At 56.8% G+C, this 13794-nt stretch overlaps 3 protein-coding genes across 3 annotated transcripts; all 3 read right to left on the bottom strand.

Moving 5' to 3' along the window:
• Positions 1–2409: 2409 nt before the first annotated feature.
• LMJF_36_2580 (related to multifunctional cyclin-dependent kinase pho85-like protein) lies at positions 2410–5385 on the bottom strand (the record flags this gene model as incomplete). The annotated part of the gene is made up of 1 exon (XM_001686783.1): positions 2410–5385. One exon carries the CDS (start codon positions 5383–5385, stop codon positions 2410–2412), a length of 2976 nt encoding a protein of 991 aa, XP_001686835.1.
• A 3200-nt stretch (positions 5386–8585) lies between these two features.
• LMJF_36_2590 (putative membrane-bound acid phosphatase 2) lies at positions 8586–10301 on the bottom strand (the record flags this gene model as incomplete). Its single annotated transcript, XM_001686784.1, has 1 exon — positions 8586–10301. One exon carries the CDS (start codon positions 10299–10301, stop codon positions 8586–8588), a length of 1716 nt encoding a protein of 571 aa, XP_001686836.1.
• A 1315-nt stretch (positions 10302–11616) lies between these two features.
• LMJF_36_2600 (cyclin-e binding protein 1-like protein) lies at positions 11617–13779 on the bottom strand (the record flags this gene model as incomplete). The annotated part of the gene is made up of 1 exon (XM_001686785.1): positions 11617–13779. The coding sequence occupies one exon, from the start codon at positions 13777–13779 to the stop codon at positions 11617–11619; it is 2163 nt and encodes a 720-aa protein (XP_001686837.1).
• Positions 13780–13794: the final 15 nt, after the last annotated feature.

Below are 13794 nucleotides of genomic sequence, written 5' to 3' on the forward strand. Positions count from 1 at the left end.
ACACGGGAGAGAACCGAGTGAGAGTAAGCACCAGCAAGCTGCGCAATCCTCGCTTCGTGCTTGGTTCTCGTTTTTGTCGGTTCTTACGTGTGCGTAGGATGCGCCTGGGGGACTTTGACCCAGAGAGAGACGAAAAAGAGGTGCGGCCCAAACCTCATCCAGGCACGCAAAGGAGCGTGAACGAGTCGCCCGAGCATACTCGCACACAGACAGACAGCGACGTAAGCGCATGAGCGCACGCACCTATACACGAAACCAACGCGTGCTTCTTCGTTCTACTTGCGTGTTTCGACTTCATCTCTTCTGCTCGACTCCTACATGGGGCGATTCCATCAAGAGCGACGACAGCCACGTATAGCTTGCTTGGGAGAGGGGAAAGAGAGACTGCGAAGGGCTGCATTGAATCCTTGATAGCATGCGCCACGAAAAATGCGGGTGGTAACTTTGCCTTCCAGCGTGCCCGTTTCTCTGCCATACAGCATGAGTCAAGCACCACTCTACCCCCTCCGGCCGGTCGTAGGCCTCATCGCGTGGGGCGAAGCAGTTGCAGAAACGCGGTACAGCAAACCACCGACTCGATCATGGGAAAACTGCACTTGCCTCGAACTCTGCCCACCCCCCGCCTCGCAGGCTGCCTCACAGCTGATCCCATTGCGCCTTCCGTCACCTGGTGCACCCCTCGCTGTCGCCGAGTTGGGATACGTTCGGATCACGCCGACACTCTGCACATCATGTGGATGGCACAAGCGTGTTCAAGGGCGCAGGTCGCCCTGAAACAACGCTATCCAGGACATCACCGCCGACAGCAGCAGCGATACATCGCTCTGACATCCCCCTACGTCGTAGAAGTATGACCTTGTCACCACCAGAGGTGGTTCCGCACATAGGCAGGGATAGGGGGGATGCTGCTTGGCCTCCCCACACATAGAGTGAGGGCACTGGATCCTGAGATATCACACGCTGAGGTGTCCTCCTGTCATCAGGGACGTCGGCGACGAACTTGAAAGAGTGGGCCCACACACAAAAAAGGGATAAAAAGAGAAAGATGTTGAACGAGAGGCATGATAATGCATACCAACACATGTTCCCAGCTTGGCTTAGCGGGCGAGTTTCCTATTTTCGTGGGTGAGTATACCGGTCTGGTATCCCTACACTCGCGACCTCGATACATCCTGGCGCTGGCAAAGCAACCAGTGAGAATCCTGTTTTCGAGCCCTCATCGGGAAACACTACGCACGAATAGGTAGACCTGCGCATTTCCCTCCTTTCCGTCACCCGCGAATCCCTCTCGTGGTGGGCTATCAAGTGGTTGGGTGGAGGAAAAGTGAAACGCTTACAATTACTCGGTTCCTCGAGATCTGAAATGAAAGTACCGAATGAGGTAAAGTACGAAAATAAAAAAAAAATGCTGAGTGAAGCATGTCATTCCAATGGCGGAGAATACTTTGACCGACTCCTCCATCATATCGTTTTTGTTTTCCGATTATCCCTCCCCCATTCTAGCCAAATACTTACAAAAAAAAATTATAGACGGAAGAGAAAATCGCACATTCTTATGCGAGAATGGTAGCTTCACCCTGTACAGAAAGCGAGCTATGAGGATGCACGACAATTGTCATTGCGGAGCGCACCCTGCTCACGCAAACTCCCACACATACCGTGGGCGTCACCCATAAGATGTGCATTCGTCAGCACTAGGCTGATCCTTCGTCTTTTGCGTTTTCCTGTCCTTCCGACTACATTCTGCGTTACTGTGTGCGCTTGTTTCGATTCACCTGCGCAACGAGTAGGCGACCGTAAAAATATTCTGTAATGCCAGAAAACTAACTTTTTCGTTTAGTGAGCGCATCGAAAGAAAGAAAAGCACAGAACAAAAAATTCTGCTCGCTTCTCTTCCGTGTCTGAGTGCTCATGTCAATAAGGGTGTGAACTCCATCTGAGGCGTCCTCGTAAGAACACACTCGCGCCCGCAAGCACAGACACCAAACACTGGCAAAACAACGCGCTTCTGTACAAATCGCAACGGGCACAGCATGCGCAAGCGAAGAAATATAGAACAAAATGCGATGTAGCAGATGCACAGTAAATAAAAAACAGCAGCCTCTCCCCTTCTCCGAGACCCTTCCCCTCCCCTCACACACATACACACGTTCCTCTTCAGCGTTCCCCTCTGAGAACTCTTCGCGGTGAGAAATGCGCATGGCCGTCTCTCGCGAAGGAGAGTGGGGTGAAGGTAGTCGAAGGAAAGCACTGTCAGTGATCACTTAGGGGTTGCCCCCTCCGCGCCCGCTCTACAGCCTCGGTTCGAGGCTTTTACTTTGTCTGCGTTTCGTTGGACAGGGAAAGAGAGAAGAGGCAATGCACACCAGAGGCCCGGCACTCGTCACATGAACTGAGCGCGCGTCAGGCTCAGCTCGTGGAGGAGAACACTGGCATGCGATCCCCAATCACGCCGTCAACCCGCATCTTGGCCGCCTGCGCGTAGGCAAAGTAGAGGTAGCTGTTCATGTCGCCCCACGTCCACACTTTCAGCCGTCGGTGGTGCATCTCAGCGACCATGGCGCGTCCATAAGCGCCAAAGGACGACGGCACGGTGGGTGGAGCATGCTGCGGGTCATCGGCGTGGAAGAGCTCTGCCGTTACGGGGCCGCGTTCGGCCGAGCCGTGCAGCGGCTCCTCAGGAATATTCGGCAGCACCGCCTCATCCTCTGGCGACAGCAGCGTCCCGGCGTTCACCGAAACACCCGCAAGGTGTTGCGCAGAGGCGAACTGGATGGCGCCCTCCACGTAAAAGGAGCGGTAGTCCTTCAAGTCTCGCATCTCTTTCGTGTCGCTGAGGAAGAGGACGTCGTAGCGGCTCTGCTTCAGGGCCAGCGCAAGGCACACGTTGGGGTCGAAGCTGCTAAAGGTGATCTTGCGGCCGTTGTCCGAAAACTCAAAGACGACTCGCAGGATGGCGTCCACAAACCCGTTCACCTCAAACGCGTCGCTCTGCAGAAAGAGATTCGAGTCGATGAGCGGCTGGAAAGGGTATTTCACCTCAATGTTGAAGTGCAGAGACGGTGGCGTCTGCTCCAACACCTCCCGGAGCGAGGGCACACCGTTAGGGAAGTCCTCCACCCCCATCAGAGAGCTCTCAACGGTCCGCGCTGAGCTACCACCGCACATGTCGTTCTGTGACGACGATGAGGAGCCCCTCATCACCTTGGGCTGACACTTCCGCGCCCACGACAGCAGACTATCCCAGTGGTGTATCAGTAGGTCTTTGGTGGGAAATACGCGGTCAACGGACTTGCAACACTGCACGTGCAGGTCACGCAGCCGCGTATAGTTCAACTTGTGCACCTCGGCACGCACCGGTGTGTACTCTGCCTTCCCCGGACACGCACGTACGCCCTCTCGCTTCAGCGCCATCAGCTCAATCAGGGGGTCGTGGATCACGACCGGCACGCGGTCCTTGGAGAGCATGACGTCAAACTCGATCATCTCGCATTTGCGGGCGTGCGCGGCTTGGAATGATGGTATGGTGTTCTCGCTGCACTTGATAACGAACGGTGCACCTCGAGAGGTGGAGGGCGAGCGCGCGTACGTCTTCCCCAGCCCGCGGTGCCCAATCAAGGTGGGGACAGTGAGCCACGCAAACGTCTCCGAGGACCGCACAATCTCCAGCGGGCCGTGCTGCCCGCATCCCTCCAATGGAAACACTAGCAGGTACTGCACGTAGAGCTTCATCCACAGTGACGTGACGCCCGCGGGCGCACCCTCGGGCGCAGGGCAGTAGACTGGCAAGAGCACGGTGCCGCTCGTGCTGGAACGCAGCATGCCAGAGAAGAGCACGGTATTGCCTTGAAGAGAAAGCTCCGTGCCGTCCGCTATGTACGGAACCTTGACAGTCACCTCGATCGCAAAGTCGTCCAACTCGTGAAGGTTGAGGAGGCACGTCCACACGTGCTGCGTACGAGCCGTCACAAGCGGCGCTCTTCCCGTGCTGTCCACGTTGCCCGTCAGCGGCAGAACAGGTTTGATCGTCTGCAGCGGTCGCACACACCAGCCCTTGGCCAAGAAACCAGCGGACGGCTGCGTTGCCCCGCCGCGTGCCGAGCGCCGCGAGCTCTCGACGTGAGTATGGTGACGGCCACTGTGGGAAGAGTTCATCGTGCATACCGACGATGTTGAAGACATGGCGGGGATCGATGCTCTGTAGCCGTCCCGACCACCGTTGCGTGCTGCGGCCGCAGAGCTACGCCTCATGCGCATCTCATTCAGCTGCTGCTCCAACAGCGCGGGTATGGGCAGTTTGGAATGGCACCAGCAGCTGCCTTCTACCGGAATTGGCCGCACGTCTGTGACTTGGCAGACGGTGGTCGGCAGCACCCCGTCGGGGGTCTCGCGCATACGTCGACGCATCACCTCGCTCTGATGCCACGTCAGCTCTGACTGCCACGCGGCCTGGTCAAACGGTTGGGTGGGGTCGTTGGCGTAGAAGGTGAGAGACAGCAACGGGCCTGGATTGCCGACGGTTGCGCACTCACCCCCATCAGGGCCGCATTCGCAGAAGGGCGGGATGCTATCGCTCGCTGAGCAGACGCTGGTGTCTGCGTCAGCTTCGGATGCCAGAAAAGCCATGCCCGATGATACCGTCACGGGCACCGGGGGAATGGGGCGTGGCGGCAGAGCAGGCAAGTTGTACAGGAAGGCGAACTGCTCACCAGTGGAACCGAAGCAGACGGATGCGGTCGCGGCATCACCTCTCCTACTGCGACCCAGAGGGTTACCGTCGACTGTGACGCTGGCATCGTGGCGCCGGCACACATCCAACACCGCCAGCCACTGGAGCGCCTCCCCACTGCCCTCCGTGAACGCGTCTTTTTCGTGTTCGAATGGCGTGATGCAGAGAGAGGAAGGCTGGCTGTACCGCTGATCAACCCCGGCAATCACAGTGCCAGGGGTGGCACAGATGTTCGACTCTGGGGTGCGCGGCACGCGAAAGAACGCATCCTCCAGAATGACCAGCCGGCACAGCATGGAGAGAGGCTCTGCAACGGACTGCTGATTACGTAGTCCGTCTATCTCCTGACTTGTGAGACGCACCTGGGCCACGTAATGCTCCACGGAAGACTCTTGACCGTCCTCGCAGAGGTGGGGCAGGGGCGAGAGGTAAGGAACGCGTACACACGGGGTACGCTGGCACTGACAACATTCGAGCGCCACAGGCCACTTCAGGCCCCATACCCCCATACTTTCCCCTGCGCCCACCAGACCAAATCGCAGCTCCGAGGAGGCGGAGGCCACGAGCGGCTGCACGCTTCGAGCGCACTCTCGCACAAAGAAAGCCTCCAGCATCTGACTGGAGAGACCGTACACACACACGTTCATCAGTGACATCGCGAGCGCGTGCTGATCTCTTTTTGCCGCGTTTGTTTTTTTTTCTCAGAACTCAGCAAGTGACAAGCAAAGAGTCGTAAACGATGTTGTTGCGCGGGGCGGGCGGGCGGGGAGGGGGAAGGGGATGGGGGGCAATGAGGAACGAATATAGCAAAGAAAGAGAGAGAAAGAAGGCGATCTGCAGCAAGAGAAGAGCAAAACGAGAGATACGAATGTGTATGTTCGCGCTGTGGAAGACAAAAACGGCTTCCGACTGTGCCAATGTCCGTGGGTGGCGATCAGAGGATCTGCTCGAAAACGGCGAGGGGGAGTGGGGGCAGGAAATAGTATTGGGGTGAGGAAGCTGGCATCGTCACGAGTGCACACTCGCATAGAACAGAGAAGGGGAAGCAGTAGCAGCGCGGTCTTTACAGTGCTTCCTCTCCCGTCCCCCCACCCCACCCCTGGCCTGCATAAAAGTCGAAACACCCGCACAAAGGACAGGAAGCGAGGAGGGTGGCGAAAGCGGCAGCGGCTGCTCCCTTCTGCCACAAAACAGTTTGCAGCGACACGCAAAAAGTATGCGCGGCAGCGGGCGGAGTCCCTCTCATGGCGTGGTTAATTTTCTTGCGGCCTTTGCGGCGTTTGGCCTTGATGCGTATTAGCCCCTTCGTTACACGTCAGTCTCTCTTTTCTTTTATACGTGCAAGAGCGAGAGAGTGGAAAAATACTATATCAATCAAAAGTCACGATATGTGATTCTCTCTTACTTGCTATGTCGACTCGCCTGGAAGTATCACACACTGCACTTGACCCCCTCCCTCTCTCGGTAATCATCCTCTCCTTCTCTGTGGTACTATTTTGTGCATGGCAAGTCATGTCAAGAGAACGAGAACGAGCGATGCTACATTATCTTCGTATGGGTCTGTCCTTCTCTTGCTCCGTAGCTGTGTGCGCGTGCGTGAGCAATCGGTGTTTGTGTGTGGGAGGGGGGGGAGGATTGAGGGGAGAAGGGAGAAGAGCGATTCGTAAAACAAAGACAGCGCAGAGGGGGTGTAGTATAGATAGCTGATGATAGCGCGCGTACATTGAAGGTCAATCGACAGACAAACATGCAGAAGAGAGTAAAAAAAAAGGAGAGTGTGTGCGCACAGCCTCCCTCATACGCAAGCGCAGAAGTAAATCGCGCCCATTGAGCGTGTGCATGAGAAGTCTCTCGAAGAGAGAAGCGGCGGCCCAGTTTAGCTTACAAAGCAATCGGCGAGGAACAAAAAAAAAGGTAGAAGGAAGCGAAAAGGTGGAGGAGGCAGAGGAGCAATCAACAACGAAGGAAACGACTATACGTTTTTTTGTCTTGTGTTGCGTTCGCTGGTCATTCACCTCTGTGCGGCCTCGCTGCGGGATGCTACCGACATCACCATGAAAAGAGAAGAAAAAAAAACCGGAAGCCAAGACATATGCGTATGCTTGAAAGAAACAACAGGAACGAATATGCTAACAAAGAACAAGGAGAACAAAAAAAAAGAGGGAAGGAGGGGAAAAGGAGAAAGAGAACCGAGGAAAGATGAAAGAAGAATACGGCACCCACGTCTATCGATGTCTTCTTTTTCCGTTTTAGCTTTCGATGTCTTTGTTGTTGTTTTTCGTTGTTGTCGCTTGTTTCAGTGCTGTATGGGACGGGGTGTTTGTGTGAGAGCGTGCGCAGGCAGTAAGGGAGAGCAATTTATACAGACGATGACGTCAACTTGTCCAACGACTTGGAGCTTTCGTTTTTTTTTCGCGTTTCTTCCTCGCTGCGCAGTGCTTGTCCAACCCTTCACACGCGTGGCAGCAGAGATGCGTGCACTACGGAACACAAGAGGAGAACAAAGGAGCAAAGACGGTTAAAGGGGGGAGAGGAGGAGGGGAAGAACAATCAAAACAAGAACAAAGAAAAAGAGGCATAAGGTGCGGGTCAATAACTGCGCCTCGGTTGCGTGACGGAAAGTGGGGGTGGGCAGAGGGGAGAAGATGAATGGAAAAGGAAAGCGGAAAAAAGAACAATAATTATAATAATTACTGGCACGGAAACGCTGATGCAACGGATACGCTGAAGGAGGAAAAGAGAGAGGCGTCTGCACACGCATACACAGCGCCTAATCACATGAATGCCGCTGTTTTGTTTTTTTTTTGTCTCCTTTCCTCTCGGTAGTGCGTGATAACGCGTCGCCACGGTCCGCATTCCCTTCGCCACCTCTCCACTCCCTCTCCAGAAATCATTCGTTATGTTCAAATCAATAAGTAAAATATTGTCAACGGTCCACAGGCACATGTCACGCGCATGCACTCATGAAAACAAAAGAAATAAACGCAGGAGAGTTGCGCGCGCACACACACACACGCGCGCGTAAGTTCAGAAGGGAAAGAGCAAGAATAGTGGGTCGCGCTACACTGCGATTGAAACACACAGCTCACTTGCCCACTCTCTTCTTTTTTGCTGTTCTCACTAATGAACGCTTCTGATCGCGGGCAAAGTGACGACTGTGTTGGAGGGAGGCCAATGGGAAAGGGGGAGGGAGGCTGCTGCAGTGGGGGTAGTCAACAAAACAAAAATGAAAAAGTGAGTGCGAACAAAGAACGCGATGCGCAACTAGCACACAAGGGCGAAACAGGGATAAACATACATATATATATATATAATGTACCCCAATGTTCGACACGTGTCTGTCTCACATCACCACCACCCCTCTTCCTCGCGCCTCCCGGTGCCGCGCGGCGCTGTTGAACGCTTCCTCCTCCTTCACGGCAAATGACGCCGTAGGCCTCTCTTACTCTTCAAATCTACAGAAGGGTCTGTGAAAGTACAAAGAAGTAAGGAAGGAGAGAAGAAACAAGGGAGGTGCGTACGCGCGCACGCAACGACTGTGTGATGTGCATAGAAAGCATGATCTACGAGGGTGCTGTCACAGTGAAGATAGAGAAAGGCAGAAAAAAAAGGCAGGAAGAAAAACATACAAAAAGTGTCAACCAAATAAGAAAGCAAAAACAAGCATACACACATCTACAGTTACGCGCACTGCCGCCGCCCCCCCCCCACACACACACACACCACCCCGTCCATACGCACATACTCTCGGTCAAGTACGCGGAGCTGCAGAGAAAAGGCGCAGACAATGGTCAAAAATAGGTTCTGATTTCGTCTCTACAGACCCAGCTGCACCCCTGTTGCTTGCTTCTCGCGCTTAGATGCCTTCCTTGAAGTCCTTCGCCGCCCCCTCCCTCTCATCATTGAGCTGGTTTCCCTCCTCCACCGTCGAGCTCATGCGCACGTGCTGCTGATACTGGCTGCGCCTTTTGCAAACGCATATTGCAGCTGTGGCTGCCACGGCGATGATGGCGCCAGCGCAGAAGGTTGCCAGTGACACGCCCGCAACAGCGCCGGCACTGAGGCCGTTGGATTCACGCAGCGTGGGCTTCTTGTCGGTGTCCACAGCAGCATCACCACTACTTTCCTCGTTGGTCTTGCCTCCCAGGCAGCTGTCCTTGGAGCAGACGCACTGCATGCTCACGCTGTTGAGGGTTTCGCCGATCCCGCAGGCAAACTGCGGGCACGCAGAGCGGTAGAACTGGCACGTGCTAGAGACCAGGGCAGTGGGAGGGGTGCCGTAGGCGACCGGCTCCGAGGGGCAGCCGGCGATGTCGATGGACACCTGATCAAGGTAGCAGTAGCCGCGCGCATCCGCCGGCTCCGACCACTTCACGAAGCGCTTGAAGTCGGCGAACGGGCAAATGTTCCCCTCCGCCTTGTAAGCGGTGCCGAGGGCGTCGATGCACTGCATCTCCCACTTCGAGTCCCACTCAAATTCGAACTTTGTGTCAGGGCTCTGACCAGGGTTGCCGCGCAGGATGCGAACATAGTGCGCGCCGGTCGGCGAGTTCTGTAGCAGCTCCGCCACGAGCACCTGGGCGAAAGGCGGCATCATACCATCCGGGGTGCGGTCACCGAGCGTACCCCACACTGGACCAAGCGAGGTGTCGTGAGCGCTGTAGTGCATCAACTTGTACTTGTTCGAGCCCTCAATCACGCCCTCCATGTTCGTCACCAACTGCTGAACGAACGGCTGGCCGCGGCCGCCCTGCCTGAACATGAGCGGGTCGCTGTGGTTGTAGTGGTACTCGTAGTCGAACAGGGCAGTCGTGACGCGCTTCAGCTTTTCGAAGTTGGCCTCCAGCAGCGGATACTGGTTTAGCTCGCCAATGGCCTTCTTCGCGGCAGCAATATCAAAAAGTGTGCGCACGCAGTCGGAGCGAGTCTCGTAGTCGCTGCAGTAGCCCTCCTGGTAGATCTCTGCGCCAATCTTTGTGATATCCTTCCAGTTGGGGAAAAGCTCATCCGTCAGTGGGTTGCACACGGCGCGGAGCAGCGCCTTGTTGTTGGAATAGAAGAACTTGAGCCACGGCTGCGTGTTGCTGTTCAGCAGCACATCGGTCGACTCCGGCATGGTGTGGATAGCAGCGTAGAGGCTGCTCATGTTGGGAAAGAAGCCTCGCAGGAAGGCCTCGGCGCTTTGCAGGGTACGCAGAACGTCGGTGGAGCGGCTGTAAGCCACATCCAGGTCGTAGTTCGGCGACTCGAACATCGGCGAGCTCACCACGGATGGATCAGTGTTGTAGCGGGTGCGCAGAAAGCTGCCGACCTTGAGCAGCATCTCAATACCCGCCCACGAGAGGTACCCGCACGGAGACTCGGTGCAAATCTCCGTAGTGTTTTCACGCGGTAGGCCGGAGCGGGCACCATGGCGATGCAGCACATTCACCTGGAGCACCTTCATGATGTCTTTCGCATCCGCGGCCCCATCTCTCGCAATGGTGCTCTGCGCATGGGCAATAGAGATGGCGCACGCAATCAGCACCGCCGCCAGAACAGCTGCCCAGCCAAGTCTGGCAAAACAAGCCATCGCGGATAGCGACGGCCTCAAGTGGGCAAAGTCGAAGCGGGATGCTCAGGCGACGCTGAGTGAGTTCCTTCTCTAGTAGGTAAGCGAGATAGCGGAAAGGTGAAGAGAGATGTGTCGCCACTCGAGCTCACACACACACACGCAGGGAGACCACAGACCTGGAGCGAAATGCGAGAAAGAAATAGGGAACGGGAAAGATGGCAAGAGAGCGAGAAAGGGAGGGGAGGTCCAAGACTCGTGGGCGGGGGAACGCGGAAATGAAGAGCGAGAAGGGGAGATGGAGGTGAAACCCACACTGCTCGCACTGCTGCTCCATTTCGGGAAGAAGGAAGGAAGGGGGGGGGGGCGAACCGAAACACACAAAGAGAGCGAGGGTTCGATGCAGTTGGTGTGGGCAAAGGCACACCAAGTACGTTGGTGCGATGTTTGTATGTAAGCGTGAGGGAGTGAGAAAAGCAAGAGGAAAGGAGACAAGAGACAGAGTAAAGAGCGCAGCGGGATGTGGTGGGGAAGGGGGAAAGACATGAACGCATTGAGGAGAGAAAGTAGAGAGACTTAGAGCCGGGCATACGCGCACACAGATGAAAGAAGGATGATGCCGCCGTTCTTGCGTCCCCGTTTCTGCACTACCGGTGAGCACAAATGCGGCGAATGCGGAACGACGAGATACCGACGCCGCTCGTCCTTGTGGCGCATCGCCTTTCCTTGTACTGTAACGCGAGGAGAAGGCGCGTGCGACGTGCCCGTAGTCCACTCCGATAGGCCAACAGAAACGCCGCGACTTCGCACTGAGCCTCACTGGTGGCGTATGCAGCACCTGTGAACAGCGGCAGCGCCAGCGGTGTCGCCTCCAAGCTCGACTGCAGGAAGCCAGCCCGCCACAACCCCTCGTTTGGATTTGGCTCAGACGTTTGTTCTGAGTTTGTGTCTCTGGGGAGATCCGCGCAGCAACCTCCCTGTTGGTCAGAGGGTGGGGCCCATGCAAGCGCACGCACACATGCGACAAGAGTAACCATCCAAAGCGAAGCAGAGGGGAAGCAAAGAAAATGCCGTGCACTGTCGCTGGCCCCATCGTCTCCCTTCCCCTCTCCCCCTTAGACCAAGACAACCGAGAGATGATCGACGAAATACTCAGTAACGAATATACATGTGTCTGTTCTGTCAGCTTGATTTACATCGCGTGTGAAGAGGGGCAGCGTATACGCAGGCATACGCACGTGTGTGCACTGGAAGTCACCTCTGCCTACCCACACGCCCCACCATCACCACCAAGAAACATGTGGGGCTGCAGGCCCTCATCGACAGCCTGAAGACGCTACATCACAAGAACATAGGAAGGCAGTGGTATCACAGCACCATGAGTGGAGTTCACTTGCAATACGGTGGTTCCGCTAGACTCGGCAGACAGCGGCCCGTCCATGCTGGCATGGGTGGGACTTCCCCGCACCTCGTGCACACCAGAGGAGCTGTCCGGCCGCACCTCCAATGCCACAACGGCCGGGCTTCCGCTCTGGATGAGCATGCTAGTAACAACACCATCACAGCCTACGCCTCCGGCATTGGCACTCGAGAAAGCCACAAGCAGCGAGGTCGGGTACGCACTGACGAGAGTGTCTCTGACGCGCAGGATCGCTTTTTCTATACCTTTGTTCGCGTGAGAGAACCTCAGCACGGCGTCGCTGCTGATACGGCTGTCGGCAGTGCTGCAATGCCCCGCAGCCGGTGCGGTTGTGACTACGGGGGTGCACGAGGAAGAGTCGCCTTCGCATGAGATGGAGCAAGGCGTGCGGTGATGGATTTGTACACCCGGTAGCTGTGGGGCATCCGAAGTGCCCTCCCCGGCGCCGTGGGATGGGTCGGCACTGAAAACCTGCTGCTCATTTCCTACCCATGCCAGTGGTGCTGCGAGGGCATCAGTGGCTGCGTCAACATTCTGCCGTGTACTGAACAGGGTCGCAGCCCAGTTAACGGGCTGAAAGACATAGGCTTCGGCTTTGTTGCGCAGAAGCGGCCGACCCAGCACGCCACATCCATCTATGCGCGCCGCCGTCGTGGCCACGTCGGCCCGGTTCACGCCACGCGTCAGTGGGACCCCGCATGAAAGCCACACGCCGGGGTTCGTGGTCTCCAGCAGCGTCCACGAGACACAACAGTAGACACGCACTACTCTAACGCTTGAGTTCGATGCCTCGAGCTCATGGGAGTGGGCACCGTACTTGGTTGCTGCGGTGAAGGCTGCACCGCTGTCGCGGTCGTCGTCGCCCGTGATGGCATGCGGCTTTCCATTGTCTTGCAGACGTGGTACTCGCAACGGGTAGTAGGTGCTCTCGGTGGAGGCGTAGGGTGCCCGCAACGTCGCGTAGGCCTTGGCGTCCAGCTGCCGGTGACCCTTTGTGGTCGCTGCAGCGTGATCCAGCGCTATGGGCGCCTTGTACTCTTCCTTTTGAGGGAGTGGCACCGTGGTTGGATGGCTGACGCGCTTTGTGTGTCCCAGACCCAGCTGGCCACATGTGTTGTCCCCAAAGGCGTAAAGCAGCCCGTTGCGGAGCAGCACGAAGCTGTGTGCGTCTCCGGCAGCCACCTGCGCCATATCTATCCCGAACAGCAGCTTAATAGCGCGAAATGTGGACTGCACGAGCACCGGGCGCGATCCGCCAAGCTGGCCGTGCGCGCCGGTGCCACACGCGTAGACGCAGCGACCAGACTGAGTGAGCATGAGCGTGTGGTGGGCGCCGCACGCAACCTGCTTAATGTGCCGGTCGGCCGGAGGTGGCACGTGCCGCCATGAAGCGGCCGAGTCACCAGTCGACGTGCTCTTTGCAGCAGCAGTGGGCGATCGGGTGCAGGAAGCGAGAGATGACGGTAGGGGTGCCAAGTCGATAGCAACCCGGTAATCCTTCAGACTGCTTAGCGGTGTACCTGTGTCCTCGCTGCTAAGGTGTTCCCTTTGCGCGCCGTCCGTCAGTGCACCCTCGCCGAATCCGGCAATCCGCCTGGGCGCGCTCAGCACTGGCTCCCTCACGCCTCCAACGTTCTGCTCATCAGCGAGACCGTCAGCGGCATCGTTGGACGACCACACAGAGCCGTCTCCGAGCTGGCCGTACGTGTTGTCGTAGCCGCAGCTGTAAACAGACCCTGAAACAGTGCAGTAGACAATGTGCGACTCTCCAGCTGCGACATCGACAACAGCCTCCCCGCCGCTCTCCAGGACCGAGACGTGTGCACTACTTGCTGCGCCGTCGGCGGCAGGATGTGAGAGAAGCAGCAGCACACCATCGCTGCGGAGCAAGGCAGAGTAGACGGCTTTGCAGGACACTACCTTTTCGATCGTGTACAGCGGCATCAGCGAAGCTGTGGGTGATGGAGATGCGTCCAAGAACGGGCGCAAAGCATCCGCGACGGACTTGGCAGAGTCAGCAAGCGAGTACAGGGCCGCCTCCGTTGGTGCCGCAGCCGCTGTTGGCACAACGGCGAACATGACCCGAGCCGCTTG

This window comes from Leishmania major, chromosome 36 (assembly GCF_000002725.2).
Source record: "Leishmania major strain Friedlin complete genome, chromosome 36".
In the NCBI taxonomy this organism is placed as follows: Eukaryota; Euglenozoa; class Kinetoplastea; order Trypanosomatida; family Trypanosomatidae; genus Leishmania; species Leishmania major.